Source organism: Panthera onca, chromosome A2 (genome assembly GCF_046562875.1).
Source record: "Panthera onca isolate mPanOnc1 chromosome A2, mPanOnc1 haplotype 2, whole genome shotgun sequence".
In the NCBI taxonomy this organism is placed as follows: Eukaryota; Metazoa; Chordata; class Mammalia; order Carnivora; family Felidae; genus Panthera; species Panthera onca.
In genome coordinates, this window is record NC_138340.1 from 153,464,751 (window position 1) to 153,489,222 (window position 24,472).

At 42.8% G+C, this 24,472-nt stretch overlaps 1 protein-coding gene across 1 annotated transcript in view; it reads right to left on the reverse strand.

The window, feature by feature from the left end:
- Nucleotides 1-24,472, reverse strand: part of KIAA1549 (KIAA1549 ortholog) — a 161,607-nt gene that overhangs the window by 54,965 nt on the left and 82,170 nt on the right. Inside the window, exons 10-15 of the mRNA XM_081790753.1 lie at nt 24,260-24,319; nt 22,684-22,832; nt 12,774-12,951; nt 9,599-9,783; nt 2,009-2,205; nt 185-300 (exon numbers count right to left, since the gene is read on the reverse strand). Of these exons, the coding sequence (XP_081646879.1) occupies nt 185-300; nt 2,009-2,205; nt 9,599-9,783; nt 12,774-12,951; nt 22,684-22,832; nt 24,260-24,319 (885 nt within the window). The remainder of the gene's footprint in view (nt 1-184; nt 301-2,008; nt 2,206-9,598; nt 9,784-12,773; nt 12,952-22,683; nt 22,833-24,259; nt 24,320-24,472) is intronic.

The following is a 24,472-nucleotide window of genomic DNA, read 5'->3' on the forward strand; positions in this document are numbered from 1 at the left end:
ATCCAGACACCAGTACCACATCAGACAGTGACGGTCGATGCTGAGAAACTCACCATATGGATAACAAATATTCCACTGCAGATTTTTTTGTTAAATGTTTAGCATGTGAAATAGCATAAAACCTTATCCTACTGGAATCTCCTAATTACTACAGTTAACGTGGAGAATGGGAAGAATCACTGACCACTCTGTGGGGCTCTGTGGGGCTGGCCATCGTTCGCCGTTCCTGGCGTCTTGTCTCCTGCATCCCTCTCACTGGACTCCTCACTTACGGTAGAGTCAGCATCTGATGGAGAAACTCTACAGACACAAAACAAACACAAGCATTAGGAAAAAGAAAGAAAGGGAGGGGAGGGGAGGGGAAGGTCACATTAACTTAGGTGTGGAAGGCAGCCTTCGAGGCAAAACAGACAGAAATGAGACCGTCCAAAAAATCATCTACAAGGAACACACACTCACAGCACACAGTCCCCTCGTGAAGACAGTATAACAGGGCTTATATGGCTCAGCAGGCTGTGTTTCAGCAAATACCAGGAAACTAAGTGCCACACTGGAGGATGGTCCCTCGGCTACCAGGGCCCTGGCCTGGCAGTCTGGGTCCAGCAGAGACTGTATCAGAAGATCTGGGGTTAAGGCCCGGTTCCAGGTCAACTGAGACTACAGAATTCCTAGGAACCCAGGGTGGTCCTGAAGACACCCCAAAGAACCCCACAGCTTCGGCAGAAGCCAACACTTATAACACAAAAGCAACAATCACTCCTGAGATTTGATTCTACATATAAAGAGCAAGGATGTCAGAGAACCCAGGCTGCACCAGGCTAATGAAAACCCTTAAGCAGTTAGTAGCCCTTCTCTGTGTGTCCCTAAGGGATGCTGAAATACTACCTTAACCACAGACCACTGAAATGATCTAATGTGACTAATGTTTAGAATGGTACTACCAAGGGAGGGGGAAAAAAAAACTTGGCAAAATTATACTAACGTTTTTGACGATCTTTAATGATTTGATTTATTCTTAGCCTGCAAGATAATTAAGCAAGTAACATCTCTCTACATAATTCGCTTTCTTTTGTAAAGATCACGTTGTAACATCCATTAAATTCTTAAAACTAGGCCAGAACCCCCGGGGTACGTTTTCTGATAAGTCAGAAATTGTGACATCGTTTCAAGTGTTGGTATGATCACACATTTTTCTCCCCCTCTTAGCAGGAGATCAAGATTTGGAGTTCAAAGCTTCAAGGAGGGCTGATAATTTGAAGCTTCCATACCGTGGCGTGACCAGGCTGAGTTCTACAGTCAACTGCATAAAACCTGATCCTGATCTTTGACCAAGCTCCAGCCCTTCTCACAGGATCAGAGGGTGAAAGGGAGACTTCCAGGCGGCGTGTTAACAGGCAGTCCTCCGTGCACTTTGCTTTGATATGAAGAATGGAAATACACTGGGAATGGGGAGCTGGGCAGGGGGGAGGTGGTGCGGAGCCCATGGAAACACGCTAACGAGAGAGACAACAGAGACGGCTGGCGAAAAGACAGGCGAAGAAAGGAGGATGCGATGAAAGTCACCTGCAGACAAAGCTACCAAGTCATAGCCAGCCTCTGGCATAATGTCAAGGGCAAAACCAATATGGACTGAGTGTGTATTATGTGTCAGGCATGTTTTATCTAGGACTTCTGATATCATGTCCTGAGGGCCTAGAATGACCCACCCCAGAATACACACACTTGAGCTAGTCAATACCTCACCAAGTCTCAGGGGGACCACCAAACCACGAGAGGCAGCGATTTATAACGCTAAATACTTGAGAAAAGCGCCTGGCCTCCTATGGCAGTCCACTGGAGTGGATCAAGAGCCCTTGGGTTCGTTAACTTTGGGCAAGCTGGCGCCAGTCTCCTGGGGTTCCAGACCCAGGGAATACTCACCATCAGCTCTTCTGACACTGGAAACTGACAAACTGAAAACAGAAACATGCTCTGAGATAGAGAACAATACAGAAAGCCCAATAAGAACCTTCCTCGGTGACGGACGTTCTTGGAAGCGATCTTTGCCTTGGGGCTGGGCACATCTCCGTTTTCAGAGGGTGTGGTGTGATCCTTGACAGGTCCCGGCAGTGGTGCTGGCTCATGAATAATCAGTATGTCGTCTTTATTGTGCTGACCCAGATGCTGCTTCGCGAAATCAAAGCCCTTCACGCTAGGGATCTGCAACTAAAACACACAGACACACCCAAGCGAGAGAGTCAATCTGAAGTCCGGGGACTGTAAAAGGGGATTGTGAGGGCCGGCAAGACTGTGAGTGCCAACTTCCGACCCGAGATCGTGCTTGCCACCCCACCAATCTAACTGAACAAGCATCTCTAAAACATCAACAGTGTGCACAGGGCTGTTTATACCTAGAGCTGGCAGAAAAGACAGATACTTGCGAAAGATGAAAGAAGATTATGGGACCAAATATCTAGACCATAATACAAAAGACGCTGCAAGACAATACCTGGCCACCATCACAGTAGCATGATCATGTGCTATGCAGTGGATTAGATGGAGACAGTGGCACGGGCGAGATATTCTTTATCGAGAAATGGAGACTGAGGCCGGGATTCGCAGGACAGGAAGAACTTGGAAATAAATGCAAAAGGGCAGCTACACAGAGAATGTCCTAAGATTGTGTCAGGGGCCAGAGAACACCTGAAAGCTGGGAAGAGAGCACATCAGCTGCCCTAGAAGGGTCAGAATGTGGGGACAGAGAGAAGGCTGCCTAACACCAAGTGCCAGTTTCTAGAGCAGAAAACCACTAAGCATTTCTAAAGAGGCAGATTTCCAAAATCCAAGCAGACAGGACACAAAGAGACCAATTGGGAAGTAATGAACAATTCTAAAGACGAGGCAGAAGGATCTGGAAGCCAAATATAGACGCAAGAGGCAAAGGAGGGAAAGCAGCCAGTGATAACTTGAATGACTTATAGGCAGGCATCCTGAACAGTGGAAGGCACATTCGTCACGAAAGAATGCTAACCTGAGGAGATAAAAAGACAAGTTTCACTTCAGACACGCTTCAGATTGGGATAGCAGGCAACGCTCCAAAGGAGAAGAGCTTGGTGTCACTGGACATGGACGATGACAGCTTGGGGGAGATTTCAGGCTGGAGATAGGACTTGGAGAGCATCTGTACAGAAGATGACGTGAAGGGGTCCTGAGATATTTTTAAAGATGGAAACAGAGTCTGTGGACAAAATGCTGGGTAACATCTAATAGTTTGGGGCTCAGAGGAAGAGGCGAGGGAAATAAATAGGTGACTTTCAAAGAAATAAAAGAATTTGTGAAGTCTAATGTAATAGAAGGCAAGGGGATAGAGAAGTTCTAGAAAGGAGTGGCCGAAATAAGTAATGCGGGCACAAAGAGAAAGGAGAAAGAGGTCTTTGAAAAAGCCCAGCTCTCACATTGGTGGATGCGGAAGTCCTACCTTAGGTACGTGGTGGCAACACCAAACCCACAGCCAACACCCCGTGGACCTGCCATGACAGAGTCCACGCCTCAGCTCCCAGGGCTGCGCTAACACAGGAAAAGAGCTCAAAAGTATATAGAAATGTGGGCAATAAAGGTGAGGCACCCTTTGCGGTGACACTGAAAGTGTCGGGGGTCGGGGGGAGGCATTATGTGTCATTAATTGGAACTTGAAGAGTATAGGAAACTAAACTGCGTTTCAATAATTGCCCCACGGGTCTCCTTGGGAGGAAAGCCACATGCACACCAAAGCCCTTGGCGAGGCTGTATTCCTAAAGAGAGTCCATCAGTCAAAGACAAAGGCCAAAACAACCTAAGGAGTTATTTTAGACAATGGGCTATGTGTAGGAGCAAAAGGTTTTGTCATATTTGTGCTAACTTCATGCCAAACGAGTGACAACACCAAAGGCTTATATCTGTGATCTCGAAGGTCTTTTTAGCACTAAAAGTCTACAATCTGTGACTAGAAAGAAGTAGTCGGTAATAATAACTTATTCCAGCAGAGGGGGACAAAACTTACTATAAATGTAGTTTACAAAGCTGTTGCTTGGAAACAAGAGGCAAAGACCCGGTGAGGCTCTGTTTTCTAAATTAATGATCCCGTGTGACCAGAGCGGACTACTCCACCACAGACGGGGGCTGTTCGTGAGTGTGCCTGTGGTCTGGGCATCACTCTGGTTCCCCTTTCCTACCTCCTGTTGTAAGAGTCCTTCCCTTGCTTTTTACCCCTGCCACACCTCCTGTTAGTTCCATAAACAAACTGCCTCTAAATGGAAGAATCACGGCTATAATCAATAGTCACTGAGTCAACCCCATCAACACCATTTAGTAAATCTTGGTAAAATCTTCTTTAGTGTACTTCCCAGTAAGAAAGTAAATGCCTCTAATGACCAGGAAACAATCACTTTTGCAAGGTAGACTGTCAGCTTTAGAAAAACTGAAGGAGGAGCCACAGACTGCCTCCTCCAAGTAAAGGTCTCCAAAGTGAATAAAGGAAAAAATACAAACGGCACTGCCTCTGTGGTCCAGTCTGTGTACCCCAAGTCTAGGGATTAATACTGGTCACCTACCCTGACAAACTCTCAGAGTTCGTGCAAGAAACAAGCACATGTATATGTCAAAATGCTTCATAAATGTCTAAGTACCATCCAGGTGCAATTGACAACATCGCTGTTGCTATTGGCTGATGAAATGTCAAGCAGTTAACAGAAATTGCTAAGTGTTCTCAGGTGTCAGATAAAAGCTATAAAGTTAGATACAAAATTTTCTAATTCAGCACCAAGATATGACAGGGTAGACCCTCCATAAATATTTGATAACTAAATGAATTTTATTTTTTTTTTATTTTTTTTTTTTAAATTTTTTTAACGTGTATTTATTTTTGAGACAGAGAGAGACAGAGCATGAACGGGGAGGGTCAGAGAGAGAGGGAGACACAGAATCCGAAACAGGCTCCAGGCTCTGAGCTGTCAGCACAGAGCCCGACGCGGGGCTTGAACCCACAGACCGCGAGATCATGACCTGAGCTGAAGTCGGACGCTCAGCCGACTGAGCCACCCAGGCGCCCACTAAATGAATTTTAAAAAGTCATTTGGGGCTCCAAACTTACTGGATCTTGTGGGGAACCAAGGAAAGGCCCTGCCGGCTCACTGTTGATTCCCACCAACGTCTTCGAATATATCCATTAGATCTTGCACTACTTACAGGCAGGGTGAGTCACCACCTTCAACAATAGAAATTTGGCAACTAACCTGTGCTTCTGCACAAAACAAAAGCTACCTTAGAACACACAAAAGGAAGAAATTAGAGGAAACCTTGCCCACCTATGCAATTAGCTCCTTTTGTTTTATCCCTACTTTCCAGAATGCTTTTTTTCTAGTTTTTCCATTTCTTAAAAACAAACAAACAAACAAAAAATCTAGAGTTAAGTCTGGCTGTATTGTGTCTCCGGCTTCCCCATGCAGAATAAGCTTCAATCAGTATTTTATAAAAGAAGAGCCACAATTAATTAGGGCCTTCAATATTTCTCTAAGGACCCATTATTTCTGAGGAAAGATGGCTCTCTTTTGTTCCATCCCTCTTTAATATGTCACAGAGGGGGCAGTCCCCATTGTCCGTGCCCCACTGGAATACGTCGCCGACCAGTCAGAGAGGGCTGGTAAAGCAGGTCAGCCAAAGAATAGGAAAGATGCCTGATGAATTTTAAAATGCATGAGCCATAAATATAATACGACCTGGGTGGAACAAGACAGAGCGAATCCCCAGTTCTCCGGTTAGCCTGAACCCCTGGGAAGGAGCAGTTAAGATGACAATAGAAACCACAGAGCAAACCCCAAACGTGCCTGAATAAAAATTTGCAGTCTCGCAGACCGCAGCACTGTCTATGCATTTCTTATTTGGTGGATGTGATCTGTGAAAAGTCACCACGGTCGCCATGCTGATTCCATTCAGAAGGCGAAGACAAGGAGACGTTACCACCGTCTGTCCCTGCTGCAGCCCTGGGACCTCTGGTCACCCTGCAGTCTTGGAGGTAGCAGCCAAGTGACAGCGGGGGAACTGAACTCCCCACAAACTAGGTGCTACGGGGTCCTTGCAGAGAATCAAAGAGCAACCGCAGGGGATGAGAGGAATTTGGCTGAGATGGAAGAAATGCCCATGAAGCTTCTCTCTTCCATCAGCTGTCCACACAGCCTTCCACAGTGGTCGTTCCCGGCATGAATATGTTCAAGCTGCTCTCCCTGCTGAAAATCCATCACTGGCTCCTCACTACCTACAGCACCACTGCCAACCCCTGATCTGTCCTACAACCCCTCCCAGCCTGGCTCTTGCCTACCGTCCCCTCAGTTTTTCCTGTGCCCTTCCATAAACCTTTTCTCCATCGTTCCTGACAGATGGACCATTCCCTCCACCTGAGCCCACTTCATCTGGTTCATCTCTTCAACCTCTGAGCTTCAGCCCCAGCATCACCCCTTCCCAGAGGGCAGAGGCAACCCACTGCCCAATGGGGTAGCTGCCCCTCCTCCCTGCTTCCGTGGCAGCCTGGACAGACTTAGGCTGCAATGTGTCAGTGTCTGGGTCACTTGTCCTCTCTTACTAAAGGCCTCGAAGGCAGGGATTGCATGTCATCTGGGCTTGTGACCCAGCCTGGCCCTGCTTGGCTCAGAGCAAAGGCTGGGTGTTGGGTGACCGGATAAGCAGTGACTGAAGCAGCTCCCTCTGGCTGCCCACAGTGCCCACAGGTCAGGAACCATGGTCCCACGCCAACAACAGAGTATGGACTACCCCATCAGAAGGAACAAGCTTCCGTGGGATCAGCAGCATCTAGCCAATGCCATCCATGTCTTTAAATAGAGCCTCAAACAGGGCGAGGTGGGTCCAAGCTGCAGTTTTTCTGATACCAGTAAAAAGTGATGGCTTTGGGCTACACATTAAAGAGACTACAGAAAAAAGAAAGATATGGGTTAGGTTTGTTTTTTTTAATTAGTGGAAATAAAAAAGGACCCTGTCTCCAAATGTAACAGAATGGTCTCTCCCACTTATCATATGTCAAAACGAATCCACTCCCAATCTGAAGAGGTTTCCTGCTCATTACAAGGGGTAGTGGGTGTGGACTCTTGGTCAGCACATTTATTGTTTCCAGATGTTTGTAGCTCTGAGATTTGCTCGGGGGATCTAGGGGAGTAGCAGTGCAGCAACATCGGAGGGGGGGGGGGGGGGGACAGGGTGAGCACAAGAAGGAGAAAGAACTCTTGACGTCACAGGGGAAGCTGGCATCTTTTCAAACTGTCCCAAGGGATGGGCTAGAGGCCCCTCACTACTGCCACGTAAATCTTAGAAGAAACAGTTGTAAAGTAGAGATATTTGTTTCTAAACTAAACACAGATCATCCTTTTCCTATCATAAACACGAGACAAGACCTATATAGTGGGTTCCTATGCCAGCAAAACAAAGACCACGCTTCTGAAATGTCACGGGGCTTTGGCCCCCCTTCCAGTGTCAGAAGACACTCCCTCAGGGGTTCCCTTCATGCAGGAGACCTTCCTACAAACATGCCGTAAAGGGCAACTCCGAGGGCTGGAGGTTCTATTTGAAACTCTGTCCATTTGATTTATAGCAACATCTGGGGCACGAAAATATTTCAGAAGTAAAAGTAGGAGAAGGAGAAAACTTGGGGAATATCCTGTTTTGAACTCAAGGGATGTTATCCTCTGACAGTTGAATGAAGGAACAGATGACAGATGGGCTTCCATGGGGAGTGTTTATGTTGGGCAACATGGAACATGAAAGACCTGACGACATAACCATCTATACTTGGTAAATCTCTCTGTAACATTACTCTTTCACCGGAACAAAAACATTTCCAAACCTACTGTTGATCTTAGTACAATGAAATTCACGCAATGAATGATTCAGCACATCAAGCATTTTTTCCAGGTTTTTTCCACGCCACTACCTCGCCTAACAACAAAACAACCTTAGCACACTATGTAAATAATAAATGAAGACAGGTAATAAATAGAACCTTAGTGTATAAAATGCTTCCAATACATTTGTGCGCCTGGGTGGCTCAGTCGGTTAAGCGTCCGACTTCGGCTCAGGTCACGATCTCACGGTCCGTGGGTTCGAGCCCCGCGTCGGGCTCTGTGCTGACAGCTCAGAGCCTGGAGCCTGTTTCAGATTCTGTGTCTCCCTCTTTCTCTGGCCCTACCCTGTTCATGCTCTCTCTCTCTCTGTCTCAAAAATAAATAAATGTTAAAAAAAAAAATTTAAAACGCTTCCAATACATTTGATAATCATAAGCTTCTAACTTAGTCACGGCTTTGCATTTTAGTTAATTCATAAGAAAAAAATACTTATTTTTTTTCTTTCAATAGGTATAGGTTTGTCATGGGCAGCGTTTCTTACAGCCAAACAGAATAAATTTCAAAGGCTAACAGGCAGCCCTTTATTTCTTCTTGTTCTGCCTCTTGCTTGCTTTTTTAAATCAAACTTCTAGAGTCAAATGAGCCCTCTAAATGTGTGAGACGCACAGAGGGTGTACATTCATAAACACAGTAGATGGACTACCATTTTCCATTCCCTTGGCAATGGCGAATTGGCACGGTGGGCTAGACGTGTGCAGCTACTGACTTCTTCTTGGGTATTTGGCATGTTTTTGCTCAGAAAAGATCAACCAAAACTAGACACTTACTAAGAGTCAATATCTTTGCTCTGAAACTGCTATGTGACAAACATTGCAGGAACCACTCAAACATAACTGTGAGAACTGCTATTATTATAAAAACTAAATTGAGTGCTTTGGAATGACATGAAAAAGATGTTTTAAAAACACTGCTGTCAAATTAGGGGTAGGTGAATTAACTCCAAAAGATGGCAGACTTGGAGTGGGTGTTGAAAAAAATAATCTAGAGAATTCTGCACTCAGGTTGCTTGCTCTTCTCTAAAGAAACCCAAGCTGGAAACAGCAGCTGATGCATTAGAGGTGTTATTTCTTACAAGAAAAACCACACAGAATCTTCTCAGTAAACCAACAATCCCAAAAATAAAATATAAAAGAAAAAAAGATTCAGAGTATATCAAAAGATTGGCAAATAAGAACCCACTTGTATATTTAAAATGTTTAAGGCATGCAGTATCATTTTTTAATGATTACATGATCTTAATCAAAGTGGATAGTGGACTTCCAATATGGTGCATGGAAAATAAACTGTCTAGTGAGGCCGTGTATGAACGAAATTGAGATACAGATCTGAGAAACCCTCCCTTAGCTCCTGTTCTCTGAAGCTATCCAGGGTTAAAATAGATCAGAATTCATACAAAAATGGATGTGATCTTTAATCATCTCATAAATAAAATCACACAACCTGGGAGCTTATAACATTCCTAAGCCTTGATACAGCTTCATCTTCTTGGCACATATTTAATTCTAAGAAGAAACGGGGTTCCAGTAAGCAAATATGAGGCAAAGGGATACCACCGTTAAAGCCACAAAATGTCCCTACTAGCTCCCTCTCCTGTCTTTCAGTATCAAGAGCCTGAACTCAGCCTACCCTAGCCCGTAAGACGGCCTATGTGAACACGGGGCAGTTACGCCCCTTACCTTCTGACGCTGCTGGATGTTGGCCACCGTGTCAGGCTGGAAGTCCAACTTGTCCGTGCGGCAGAGTTTCCAGTAGAGGATGATGACGATCACCGTCACCACGAGCACTGGAATGACCACACCGACAATGACCCAGAGGTTGCTGCTCTGGGACTCTGGGGACGGCCTCTTCACTCTGTCCAAGGCTGCAGACAAAGAAGACAGGTCATTCGCTAATTCTTCTGCACTCGTTTACTGGACAGCCCTTCTGTGAGGAACACGAAGAACATGCCTTCTTCTGTGAGAAACCTGGAGAGTCCTTGTCGTTTCAGGTCAAAACAAGTAGTTGGAGGCTGTGATCTCCTGATGGCTAGAAACATGACTCAGTAAACAAACACAACACAGACTGTTACGTCCTCAATGCATTAGCGACCACGGTGACATAGGTGACGTGTCTAAAGGAACATGGCTCATCTGATGGCAGAGCTAGGTTAATTCCAGGTCTCCTGACTTCCAGTGTGTCCCACCAGCTCCACTGTAACCTCACTCTAGGAACGCTTCCATACTAAAAACCAGAAACCCCAACAAGTAATCTGTGAGCATCGCGTTAACTTCCTCACCTGCTTCTCCCTCTAAACCCCTAAAGCAAGATTTGAGGTACCAGATGTCAATTTCTAAATTATGTGAAATCCCACTTATTCCAAATCTGCCACTCCCCACCCTCCTGACCACCCCAACCACTGCCAAGCCTCCCATCTGACGTGATCTTGGAGGGATAGGCTTCAACCCCTCTGCCTTCAATTCCTTCACCAGCTCCTTTCCCTAACCTTGTCTCCTGATCCAGGGCCCTTGACCTCTTCATTCTGCACCCATCCTCTCAAAGGTCTCAGCTCCACTCAAAGCTCAGGTTCCAATCACCCGACAACCCAAACCCAAATGTCCCCCTCCCCTCTGCCCAACCTCCTCATCCGTTGTGATCACTTCCTAAAGACCTCTCCATGACAATACTAGTTTCCTCCCTTTCTAAGTTATTTTACTCTGGTTACTGTGGCCTTGCAAACGGTACCTTACTATATTTTAAAATGCATTTTATTACATAAATGTGTTATCTTGACATACGGCGCCACTCCACTCATTAATATGGTCATGACTCTAAGTCTTGTCTCTTGCAATACATTTCAGTCTCCACAGGCACGGGCTAAGTCTTACGCTTTTTTCATATCCTATAATGGTTAACATGTGCTATGGGATCAGAATGTTTCTGCTCAAAGATGTAACAACACAAACATTCCCGGTGCTGGCTTAAGTGTGGGTTTAGGCCCTGAGAGGGTGACAAGGGAAGGGAGCGAGCCCTCTGAAGCACACGCACTATGCAGAAAGCACAAATGAGAGAGCACAGGCTATGCGAGAAGTGAAAAAGAGGACAAAGTGTTAATCTTATTTTTGAATTTGACCTGAATATAGTCTATATTTGTGACTCATTTTGCATGAAAACAACTGACCATACGGAAAGAGTGACAGAATCAAACCAAGGAGCTGGGACAAGTGGATCCTCTCCTTGGATCTCACCTAGTAACACCGTGGGGGAGGCACGGATTCACCAAATGAGGCCCTGATACCAGGGTCTATGGCTGCCCTAGGGCCTGACGTTGGCTGAGGCTTCCAATCCTAGGATCCTTACCCTGTGGATTTTAGCAAGAAACTGAGGAAAGAGATGTGCAAAGAGCAAATGGAAGTAGTGGGAAAGGTGCCCGTACCATATCGCGATCGATCTTTTTTCAAAAGTGAAGTGCTTAGCTGGAATGCTGTGAGCACAGAGCCTGCTTGAGATTCTCTCTCTGCCTGCCTGCCTGCATCTCTCTCTCTCTCTCTCTCTCTCTCTCTCAGGATGGATAAATAAACTTAAATTATTTTTCATAAAATAAGATAAAATAAAATAAAATAAAATAAATAAAATAATAAAATAATAAAATAAAATAAAATAAAATAAAATAAAATAAAATAAAATAAAATAAAATAAAATACAAAACGTCCTAGATGAAGAAAACTAAGAGCTTTGTTTATTTTTTTTCTCACTGCTCTGAAACAGAACATACTAACATGCGACCATATCTGAAATACACAAACACAAACCACCAACAGCTATTTGCTTAAACTCTCTCCACTGTCATCTATGAATCAGGCAAAGTGTGCCCGGGAGTCCTCGTCCTGCTTAGTTTCCAGGGACAAGTACAGATTTCACAAAGAATCTTCCATTATCAAGGATAACCGTGAAGCTGTCATTTTTCAAAAGTGCCTTTGCCTCCTCTGTGTTCCCTACAAAGACCTTTTCAAGAGTCTCTGATGCTCAATTACTTCTCAACACTTACTTATCCCCTTACTCTTGGGAGAAAATATCACCAAGCTCCCTACAAGGATTGCTCTCTGGCTCATAATGCAAGAACATCCACATTAAAATAGCAGCCTGATTCATAAGGGAACATTTAGAGAAATACGCTCTTCCACGCCCCTCCTTCTCCTTCATTTTAAATACCCAAAATCTGGGAGCTGAAAAATAAGGCACCGAGAGCAATCACTGCCAGGGGGCCAAGTATCTTCCAACAATAATACAGAAATATCAAAATACCTCTTTCTAAATTGTGAAGTACTGTGAGGATGGGGAGGGAGAGAAATAGCAATGAAAAGGGGACGGATCAAGGACTTCTTTGTGTTAAAAAACTCAGAAGGAAGCCAGTAAATGCAGAGGGCACCTCCCAGCTTCCTGTGTGACTAACTGTCCCCACCAACGTTCAAAATACGACAGACAAGATTTTGGAATAAATACAGAGAAAGCAAGTTATTTTACCGAAGACAAAATTTTCAAAAGAAAAATAGTACAGAAGCAGGGGAAAAAATATTACAGTTAACTTAAGCTACGAGAACTCACTCTAACACTTGGGATACAAAATGCCAGGTAAGAAAAACAGCAGTGAAGGCTAAATCAACAAAATAAACAAAGAAGGACTTGTCGAGTGAATTTTCACAACTGACATCTTATTCGAGCGTCCTGTAATAAGGGTTTAAGACAGAAATCTACTCTGTGCACATAAGAATGCTTTAAATTCAGATTTCGTTGTCAGAAAACAGACTGGCTTTTGACCACAGCACAGCTTGACAATACTTGACAATACTTAGGGTCTATGCCTCATGCACTTACGTTGGGCAACAGCACCTTGAATTCGGTAACCCAAGATAATGGCTGCTCTCTGGATATCTATCTTGTTAATCAGATCTGAAGACTTGACTGCACTGAGTCTTTCTCCATCTTGATCCTCCACAAAGTAGATGAGCTGCACGGGATTGTCATCTCCCTCTAGCCTTGACACGTTTACCATCTGAAAGATAACAGAAACCATTAGCATTTTCAAAGCTCATGTTTCCAGATGCCCTTTCTCAGGGCACTCCATCTTGACTGTGGTATTCAGGATTCATTCCAGTCCTCATACTGAGCTCGTTACACCATTCTGGATCCCACAATCCCCACGAGGCTGTCTTGATGGGAAGGTGGACAGTTAAAACGAAAGTTACTCTGTACGGAATAACAAATGTGCTTCATCTTGCTCAGAGTCTGCTCTGAGACACATAGGCAGGTTGGATACAGAGAACACAAGGCTGCCAAGTCCAGGCAGTCTAGAATTGCTACCAAACAGCTCCAGCACATCATAAGAGAACACTAATGTCCTCCCCACATGAATCGTAACCGTTAGGTACACCCCTGGTTCCCAGAAACTATCACTGGTTCTATCCAATCTCATCTTGAATCTTATCAGGATTCTCTCTTTTTTTGGTACGAGGTTTCTCAATCTTCTCTACTGCCATTTTGGTTCAGTGGGGGGCTATCCCAAGTATTGCAGGATATTCAGCATCATCACTGTCCTCCACTCACTAGATGCCACTACCAGTAACCATACCCTCCCACACTAGTTGTGACAAACAAAAATGTCACCAGACATTGCCAAATGTACCCTACATGGCAGGGGACAGGGGCAGCAAAATCACCCTCACTTGAGAACCACTGCTCTCAGGATGATAAATCTCACAAGTTCTTTAACATCCCACTCTCAGTGATAGATAGATCATCCAGACAGAGAATCATAAGGAAACAGCAGATTTGAGCAACACTATAGACTAAAGGAACCTAACAGACATTTACAGAGCATTCCATCCAGTATCAATAGAAGTGCATACACATTCTTCTCAAGCACACATGGAACATTTTCTAGGATACCATATGTTGGGCCACAAAACAAGTCTCAACAAATTCAAGAAGACAGAAGTGATATCAAGTATCTATTCTGACCCCAATGGTATGAAACTAATCAATAATAGGAGAAAAGCTGGAAATTTCACAAATACAGGGAAATTAAACAGCACACTCCTGAAAACACCAATAGACCAAAGAAAAAATCAAAAGGGAAATTTAAAAAGTATCTTGAGACAAATGAAAGAAACACAACATACCACAAACTTATGGGATACAGCAAAAGCAGTTTAAGAGGAAAGTTTATAGCTATAAGCGCATACATCAAGAAAAAAGAAAGATCTCAAATAAAAATTAGCTTTACACCTCAAGGAACTGGAAGGAAGGAGGGAAGGAAGGAAGGAAGGAAAAAGACAAGACCTAAGCCCAAGGTTAGCAGAAGGTAGAAAATAATAAAGTTTAGAACAGAAATAAATAAAACAGAGAATAGGAAAAATGAACAAATCTACGAGTTGGCTCTAAAAAGACAAAATTGACAAATCTTCAGTGAGACTAACAAAAAAAAGGACTTAAATGAAAGTTATAAATAAAATAGGAGACACTGTAACAGATAATAGAAATACAAAGGATCATAAGAGAATACCATAAATTATACACCAACAAATTGGATAACTCAGAAGCAATGGATAAACACACATGACCTACTGAGACGGAATCACAAAGAAATAGAAAATGTGAACAGACCAATAAGGACTGAGAAGATTGAATCGGTAATCAAAAACTTCCCAACAAAAAAAGCCCAGGACCAGATGGTTTCACTGACGAATCCTACCAAACATTTGAAGTATTAATGCTAATCCTTCTCAAAATTTTCCAAAACAATAAAGAGAAGGGAACATTCCCAAACTCATTTTATGAGACCAATAATACCCTGATACCAAACTCCAATAAGGGTACTAAGAAAGAAAGAAAGAAAGAAAGAAAGAAAGAAAGAAAGAAAGAAAGAAAGAAAGAAAGAAAGAAAACTATAAGAAAGAAAGAAAACTACAAGAAAGAAAGAAAACTATAAGAAAGAAAGAAAGAAAGAAAGAAAGAAAGAAAGAAAGAAAGAAAGGAAGGAAGGAAGGAAGGAAACTACAGGCCACTATCTCTGATGAATTAGATGTAAAAATTCTCAACAAAATATATTTCTAGCAAACCAAATGCAACAGCACATTAAAAAGATAATGCACCAGGGCACCTGGGTGGCTCAGTCAGTTAAGAGACTGATTTTGGCTCAGGTCATTATCTCACATTTCATGAGTTTGAGCCCCACATCAGGCTCTGTGCTGACAGCTTGGAGCCTGGAGTCTGCTTCAGATTCTGTGTCTCCCTCTCTCTCTCTGCCCCTCCCCTGCTCATGCTCAGGCTCATGCTCTGCCTCTGTCTCTCTCTCAAAAATAAACAAACATTAAAAAAAAATTTTTTTTTAAAAGATCATGTACCGTGATCAAGTGGGATTCATCCTTGAGAAACAAGGATGGTTCAACATATGCAAATCAGTAAGTGTGATATATCACATAAAAAAATGAAAGATAAAAATCATATGATCATCTCAAAAGATGTAAGTAAAGTATATGACAAAACTCAATATCCATTAATGATAAAAACTCTCAACAAATTAAGTGTAGAAGGAAATACCTCAACATACTACAGGCCATATATGACAAACCCACAGCTAACATACTCAGTGGTATAAGGTTGAAAGTTTTTCCTATAAGATCAGAAACAAGAGTGCCTACTCCCACTATTCCTATTCAACACAGTACTGGAAGTCCTAGCCAGTGCAATTAGGCAAGAAAAAGAAATAAAAGGCATCCAAATCAGAAAGAAAGAAGTAAAATCTATCACTATTTACAGATGACATGATATTATATATAGAAAACCCTCAAGACTCCACCAAAAAAAAAAAAAAAACTATTAGAATAAATGAATGCAGTAAAGTTACAGGATACAAAATTAACACATGAAAATCTGTTATGTTTTTATGCATCAACAATAAAGTATCCGAAAAAACAATAAATAAAACAATCCCATTCACAACAGCATCAAAAATAATAAAATACTAAGGAATAAACTGAACCAAGGAATTAGAAAATCTGTACACTGAGGGGCACCTGGGTGGCTCACTCAGTTAAGCACCCAACTTCGGCTCAGATCACGATCTCATGGTTCATAAGTTCGAGCCCCACATCAGGCTCCTCTGCTGTCAGCACAGAGCTTGCTTTGGCTCCTCTGTCCCCCTCTCTATGCCCTTCCCCTGCTTGTGGTCTCTTGCTCTCTTTCAAAAATAAAATAAACACTGAAAAATTAAAAAAAAAAGATCTGTGCACTGAAAATATAAGATGCTGATCAAAGAAACTAAAGACACAAATAAATAGAAAGATATCCTGTGTTCGTGGATTGGAATAATTAACATTGTTAAAACATCCATATTATCCAAAGCCATCTATAGGTGCCATCTATTGTCGTCAAAATTCCAGTGGCATTTAGAAACAGAAAACAATCCTAAAATTCATATGGAACCACAGAGGACCATGGTGACAAAGGAGCCAAGAATACTCAATGGGGAAGAGATGGTCTTTTCAATAAATGGTGCTGGGAAAACCGTATATTCACATCCAAAAGAATGAAAGTGGGCCCCTCACAAAAATTAACTCCAATGGAAAGATTTAAATGTAAGACCTGAAACCACAAAACTCCTAGAATAAAACATAAGGGCAAGGCTCCTTGACACTGTTCTTGGCAATGATTTTCTGGATATAACGCTGAAAGCACAAGCTACAAAGCAAAAAATATACAAGCAGACTATATCAAACTTAAAAACTTCTGCACAGCAAAAAAGGAAAAAAAGATTCAACAAAATGAAAAGGCAACCTACAGAATGGAAGAAATTATGCACAAATCAAATATTTGATAAGGGGTTAAAAACCAAAATATATAAGGAACTCAAACAACTCAGTAGCAAAAAACACAAAAAAACTCTGATTTAAAAATGGGCATTATGGCACAAGAACAGACACTCAGATCAACGAAACAGAATAGAGAACCCAGAAATGGACACACAAACGTATGGCCAACTAATCTTTGACAAAGCAGGAAAGAATATCCAATGGAATAAAGACAGCCTCCTCAGCAAATGGTGCTGGGAAACTCGATAGCAACATGCAGAAGAATGAACCTGGACCACTTTCTTACACCATACACAAAAATTAACTCAAAGTGGATGAAAGACCTAAATGTAAAACAGGAAGCCATCAAAATCCTCGAGGAGAGAGCAGGCAAAAACCTCTTTGATCTTGGCCGCAGCAACTTCTTACTCAATACATCTCCAGAGGCAAGGGAAACAAAAGCAAAAATGAACTACTGGGACCTCATCAAAATAAAAAGCTTCTGTACTGCGAAGGAAACAATCAGCAAAACTAAAAGGCAACCAACAGAATGGGAGAAGATATTTGCAAATGACATATCAGATAAAGGGTTAGTATCCAAAATCTATAATGAACTTATCAAACTCAATACTCAAAAAACAAATAATCCAGTGAAGAAATGGGCAAAAGACATGAATAGACACTTCTCCAAGGAAGACATCCAGATGACCAACTGACACATGAAAAAATGCTCAACGTCACTCATCATCAGGGACATACAAATCAGAACCACAATGAGATACCACCTCACACCTGTCAGAGTGGCTAACATTAACAACTCAGGCAACAAGAGACATTGGCAAGGATGCGGAGAAAGAGGATCTCTTTTGCATTGTTGGTGGGAAAGCAAGCTGGTACTGCCACTGTGGAAAACAGTATGGAGGTTCCTCAAAAAACTAAAAATAGAACTACCCTACGACCCGGCAACTGCACTACTAGGCATTTATCCACAGGATACAGGTGTGCTGTTTCGAAGGGACACATGCACCCCCATGTTTATAGCAGCACTATCAACAATAGTCAAGTATGGAAAGAGCCCAAATGTCCATCGATGGATGAATGGAAAAAGAAGATGTGTGTGTATGTATGTATGTATGTATGTATGTATGTACATACAATGGAGTATTACTCGGCAATCAAAAAGAATGAAATCTTGCCATTTGCAACTGGAGGATGGAACTGGAGGGGATTATGCTAAGTGAAATTAGTCAGAGAAAGACAAAAATCATATGACTTCACTCATATGAGGACTTTCAGAGACAAAACAGATGAACATAAGGGAAGGGAAACAAAAATAATATAAAAACAGGGAGGGGGACAAAACAGAAGAGACTCATGAATATGGAGAACAAACTGAGGGTTGCTGGAGGGGTTGTGGGAGGGGTGATGGGTTAAATGGGTAAGGGGCATTAAGGAATCTACTCCTGAAATCATTGTTGCACTATATGCTAACTAATTTGGATGTAAATTCCAAAAAAATAAAAGTAAAAAATAAAATTTAAAAAAAATGGGCATTAGATCTGAATAGACATTTTTCCAAAACAGATATACATATGGCCAACAATTATATGAAAAGGTAAACATCACTAATCATCAGAGAAATGCAAATCATAACCACAATGAGGTATCACCTCACACCTGTTAGAATATTATCGGAAAGATAATAGATGAGTGCTGATCAGGAAGTAGAGGAAAGGGGACCCTTATGCATGGTTGGTGGGAATGTACAATGGTGCAGCCACTGTGGAAAACAATAGGGAGGTTCCTCAAAAAAATTAAAATGGAACTACCATGTGATCCAGGTCTCCCACTTCCAGATACATAGCCAAAGGAAGTGAAATCCACAAAATCTTGAAAAGATATCTGAACACCCCTGTTCACTGCAGCATTATTTACAATGGCCAAGACATGGAAGCGACCTAAGTGTCCGCCTCTGGATGAATAAAGATGTGATGTCACACACACACACACACACACACACACACACACACACACAAATGGAACATTATTCAGTGATAAGAAAGAAGGAAATCCTGCCATTTGCAACAACATGGATGGACCACGAGGGCATTATGCAAAGCAAAATAAGTCAGACAGAGAAAGACAAATACTGTATGATCTCACTTATATGTGGAATCTAAAAAAGCCAGATTCACAAGAACAGACAGTAGGTGGTAGTTGCCAGGGGCAGGGGGTGGGAGAAATGGGTGATGGTGGACAAAGGGTACAAACTTTCAGCGACAAGATAAATAAGTTCCAGGGGTCCAATGCACAGCATAGTGACCCTAATTAACAATACTGTATTATATACTTGAAAGTTGCTCAGAGTGTAGATCTTAAAAATTCTCACCAGATACACAAAAAAGGGAACTATGTGAGTAATGAATGTGTCAACTAATTCTACTGTGGTAATCATTTTGCAGTATATACATACATGAAGTCATGACATGATACACTTTAAACCTATACAGTGTCATATGTCAATTATATCTCAATCAAGCTAGAAAGCCATGCTTATATTCACAATCTCCTAGGTCAAACAGTACTTTGTCCCAAAATTGCTATCTCTCAGGTGTTAAAGGTAGTCCTTTCACATTAGGACTTCGGAATCTGTGTACCTCCTATATCAGCTGTATACAAATATACCTTTCTATTTTGTTGCTGTTTCTCTTATTAATATGCAACAATTTCGCTGCCCCTTTAGACTCCAGCAAACTGCACGACTGATGTTCTGGGGAAATGCCAACAATGAGTCCAAGCCCTCTATTTTAGACAGACAACTTGAATGTTTGGTCTCTACGTTTGCAACTGGCAAAATGCAGCTGCTACTTGGCCAGCCACGTGTGCAGAATTGTAATGCTGCCCCGTGTTCTGGACTTGGCTGCTAGACTCCTCCCTCATCACCGGAAACTTCTGGCAAATCAACCATTTCATGATTTCACTGTGAATGCCTTCTTTCAGATTATTTATAAGCTCCTTAACAACACAGGTCCAAACTCTCATCGCTGAAGAATCTGTTCTTTATACCTCTCCATCCTGAGAAGGGCTCATCTATCCTGCCCTTTGTTTGCTATTTCGAGGCTAATTCCCTGACCACTTCTATTCCCTAACCACCTCCTCCTCCCCCGAAGTGGGCTGTAGTGATTAATTTTTATTAGCCTTTAGAGTGGAAGACTATCAAAGGGCTACTGAAAAGCAAGGAGATTATATCCACCTGTGTCAATACCTGCATGCCTGTTTATTACACTGAAAAGTTCTGATACATTTCGGAAATGGGTTTTTCTTGCAGAAACCAGGTACCCATCTACTTGGGTACATAATTAAAGATTGTACAAGCTTATTCAGTCTGAAAGCAATGATCAGTAGACTCTAATTCTAGCACCCTTTCTAGATGATTTATCAGATTCATATCTGGAATCCATACAACCATAGTACAACGTGGCCATCATTTGGGGCAACATTTTCAATTTCATTTTTTAAATTATTTTCTGATTCAAATCACATGTTTACTCTACAAATTATATGCTCACTGTGAAATTTTGAAAACCACACAAAAAGTATAAAGAACAAAATGAAAATCACCTGAAATTCAACCAACCAAAGAAAATCACTGCCAACATTCTGGCATATTGCCATTTTTTTGCATAGGTTTTATATTAATATTTGGATGAGAGTACAGACATTCTTTGGTAGTCTCTCTTCACTTGAGCATTTCTCTGTATCACTCAATAATTTTTAAAAAATGACACTGGCTACATAACATTCCAACATAAGAAGATTCACTGTAATTTATTTACTCGTTCTCCAACTGCAGGACATTTAGGTAGTTTTAATATTTTCACTTTTGCAGATTATATTTTGATAAAGAGTCCTGCACCTCTGTAGATGAACCCTTGTCCACACATCTTCACACTGTGTCACTCTAAGGGGGACGAGATGTCGGGCAGGCCTCTACGTAATCCATCAGATGGCACCACTGGCCATGTGGCTTGGCTCCCACAAATCTCATATTCCTACCTTAGGGAACTTGCACAATGAAAGTAGCACCTCATTATGCAGTTTGTGGTGCTCTGCGGGGAATAAGCTTAGGAATTCCCTGAGCTTGCACCTATGGGTTAACAGGGCATATAGGAATAGGAAGCCTCAGGATGAAAGCGTCCAAAATCAGGTAAACAAGATTAGGTATTCAGGGAGGAAACGCCCCCCAACTTAGTACAACAGCAGAAAGTTGCTTTCACAGCAAGGAAGGACCAAAATAGGTAAGCGGGGCTACAGACCACAGCAGGACTAAGTTGCCCAGAGCAGAGCTAAGTAGCAAAAGAAAGGTGCCATGTTGACCCTGAGGTGGCATGCTCTGTTCCCCTTGTCCCCTAGGCTAGCTAGATAAACACACCTTGGTGCCTCATGCCCGCAGTAAACAACCATCTGCCCAGCACCAGGATTTTGTTTTATACTGACTAAAATCCCTAACACTGCCTATCTTCGAAAACCCCTTTTCCCTCATACCCATGAGTTAATGTTCACGGTTTCATTGTCTCTTTGTGCACGTCCATCACGCTTAATAAGCCTTCTGATCCTAATAAAAACGGAGCAAAGACCCTTACTCCGGGCTCTTGTCTCCTCCCGGACATTAGCCTCTCTCGCATTTTAATCCTCCATCGGCTCTCTTGCTGGACAAGAGAGAACTTCAGACCCAGAGTCTACAACGGTGCTCTATAACTGCTTCATGTGCGTAAGTTAACCTCCACCAAGACCTTGAGCTCTATGAAGCCAGGGCTGCTAAATAGGGCAAGGCTTTTTACATGTCATTTTAATTTTTTATTTTCTGCTTATTTAATATTACTCTCAATGTTTTATTAGTTTTTAAAAATTTCTCTATACTCTACCGCACCTGACAAGGGAACTACTCTGGGGAGGGGAATCAAGAACTGTGCTTATGGGCAAAACTTGCTAAGAGGGTGACAGAACAATAATGCCAGCTCAAGGCACCCCCCCCACCCACGTCGTCCCCCACCCCAGGTCCAGCTGTGCACCTTCCTCTCTGTTGCCTCCAAACCACCCACCTCTCTGCCCCTGCACTTCTGGGTCTCATCCCACTTTCCATGCTAGCTGTGTAAGTCAGTTTGCTAGCTCTGTAAGTCAGCAGTCAAAAAAGAAAAAAAAAAAATCCAAAAATAACATAATTCACATTGAGATGGGAATAAATTATAGCCCGAACCTCCGACTCTCTGTGAGCATGTGAATTTCTTCAGAGATCATTTTTCGGTTCTGTCATTCATAACCTTTCTGCTAGTTTACGAAATGAGACGTATGGTGACAGATGGCAGGTACCTAGACTTACTGTGGCGGTCACGATGGAGTGTATGCAAATATCCAATCGTTATCTTGCACGCCTGAAACTAATATAATGGTATATATCAATTTTGCTTCAATTAAAAAAAAAAAGTGAAGACCACTGGGTAATACGAAACAACCACGGTTGACAGGAGGCAGGAAGGATGAAGCGCCTGCAGAGAGGGCACGAAATTCTCCTCTCTCCGATGGCTTAAGGTCTCTTCCAACTGGATGATTTACAGCGAGGATGCTATTAATAATACTTCCACTGCATAAAATGGACATTTTTGGTAATTAAAAAACTACTCTGCAAATAAGGTCACCTGATGGCAGGGCAACCCAGTGACACACTTCCTTTCCTCTGCTCCCCACGGGGTCTATTTGTCTAGACGCTAGTTGAACTGAAATGCTCCCACGTTCAGCCGCTACCTGATACTGCCACCAGTCTAAATGAGAATTTTCTCACAGGCACTTTCCATTTGCATGAAAATACAGCGTGTTTTTAGACGAGTGCCTCCCCCCTCCTCCCCTCCTCCCCTCCTCCCCTGGCCTTCTCAGAGTACCTGCACGATGCTGTTCCCGGCAGCGATGGTGGCCCTTCTCCACATCCGCCTCCGGGTGGACACCTCGCTGAGCAGCTGCGCCAGTTTGCGTTCCATCTCAGCCTGAAACACTTCATTCTGGAGCTGCTTCTCCACCACGCCCAGGAGAACTACATTTACAAAACAAAACACATGCAGGCGCCAAAACAAGTTAGCAGCGGAGGAAACATGGGTGCGTGCGCAGGAGATGTTAACATAGGATTGCTATAGAGTGCCAGTCCCTAGGGAGGACACACTAAGAGGAGAAAAAGGGAACGTGGACAGGGTCACGGGGAGCCAGGAAGGGCTGCTCAGAGGTCTCATTTACAGCTCCAAGCGCTACACAAACTGGTGGCCAGAAGTCCCAGGAACTCAGCAGTGGAAGAGCTTTGGAGCTAAGAACTCCCACACAAGACCAAACATTTTATTTGCACTTATTTCAAAACTTCTGGAAATGGTCTGAGTTCATATGTTATCTTGACTCAAGACTTAGACTCGTAAACTGACCCAAGAGAGAAGGGTGCCTGCCTTAAACCATCTGCCATAAACAAGATTATCGAACAGATAACGGGCTGGTCGGCGTATTACAGGAGAAAAAGGCTTGTGCTTTTCAACCAGAACTGGCTCAAATCTGCTCTGAGACAGGACCACAGACAAGTCCCTTAAGTGCTTTGAAAATTATCTGGAGGGGCGCCTGGGTGGCTCAGTCCGTTAAATGTCTGACTTCAGCTCAGGTCATGATGTCACAGTTCGTGGGTTCGAGCCCTGCGTTGGGCTCTGTGCCGACAGCTCAGAGCCTGGAGACTGCTTCAGACTCTATGTGTCTCTTGCTCTCTGTCTCTCTAAAAAAGTAAAATAAAAAGGAAAGTATCTGGAAAATGGTGCCACTGTACTATCAAAGAGGTAGAGGCTTTACATGGGCTGTTGTATGTGAAGGGAGGAGGGTCTGCAGGTATCGAGAACCCATAAGTTGTGACCATGACCACTGTACATGCTTCCAGTTCCTTACTGTGCTGCTCACATGCTGGGCGCACAGTGAGGGTGTAACTACCTCTTACACTTTGATTACCCAGTTAGAAAGCCTTTATCTGCAATGCCACAGCTATAAATATCTGACCCAGGCCCACACAACTTTTAAAAAAGCTTCTTAAAAAAAAAAAAAAAAAACCAAAAACAAAACAAAAAAGCTTCTTACTTGCTCACCAAGCTTTCATCCTCCTACAACCAAATAAATAAGGCTTTTTAGAAAAAAAGAAATCCTTGCTTTGGAACCTCATCCTGTTCTGGATCAGAAGACAGTCAATTCTTGATAGACATTCCCCCGGACCTGACGTATGGATTTTAAAGAAAGCCAGTTCTTTTTGTGCCATAACTCAGTGGGGCGCATTCCCACAGCTGAATCCGAATTCCTTTCTCATTCATTCTTTGCCAGGAATTTAAGGTACATTATGCCCTGAATTTAGGACTCGGAAACAAGAAAGGCAGTATCGTGCTCAATACGCCCGCACAGACTTTTTTATTCTTACAGTTTCCAAAACATTATGTAAGTTAAATATACCTGTTCTCACCCAAGAGGACTTCAGCAGCTGGGATAAGTTGAGCTGTGGGTACTGGAAGGCTATAAAAAGAAAAGGAGGGAAATCTGTAAAAAGCAGGTTTGCAACCATCAGAAAGGTAAGTCTAGGGAGTACCCGGTAAGTCACAGCACACTCACTTTCCTATACTACCGAGCACAAAATATGGAAGAACAAGATCCCAGACTGGTGTGAAG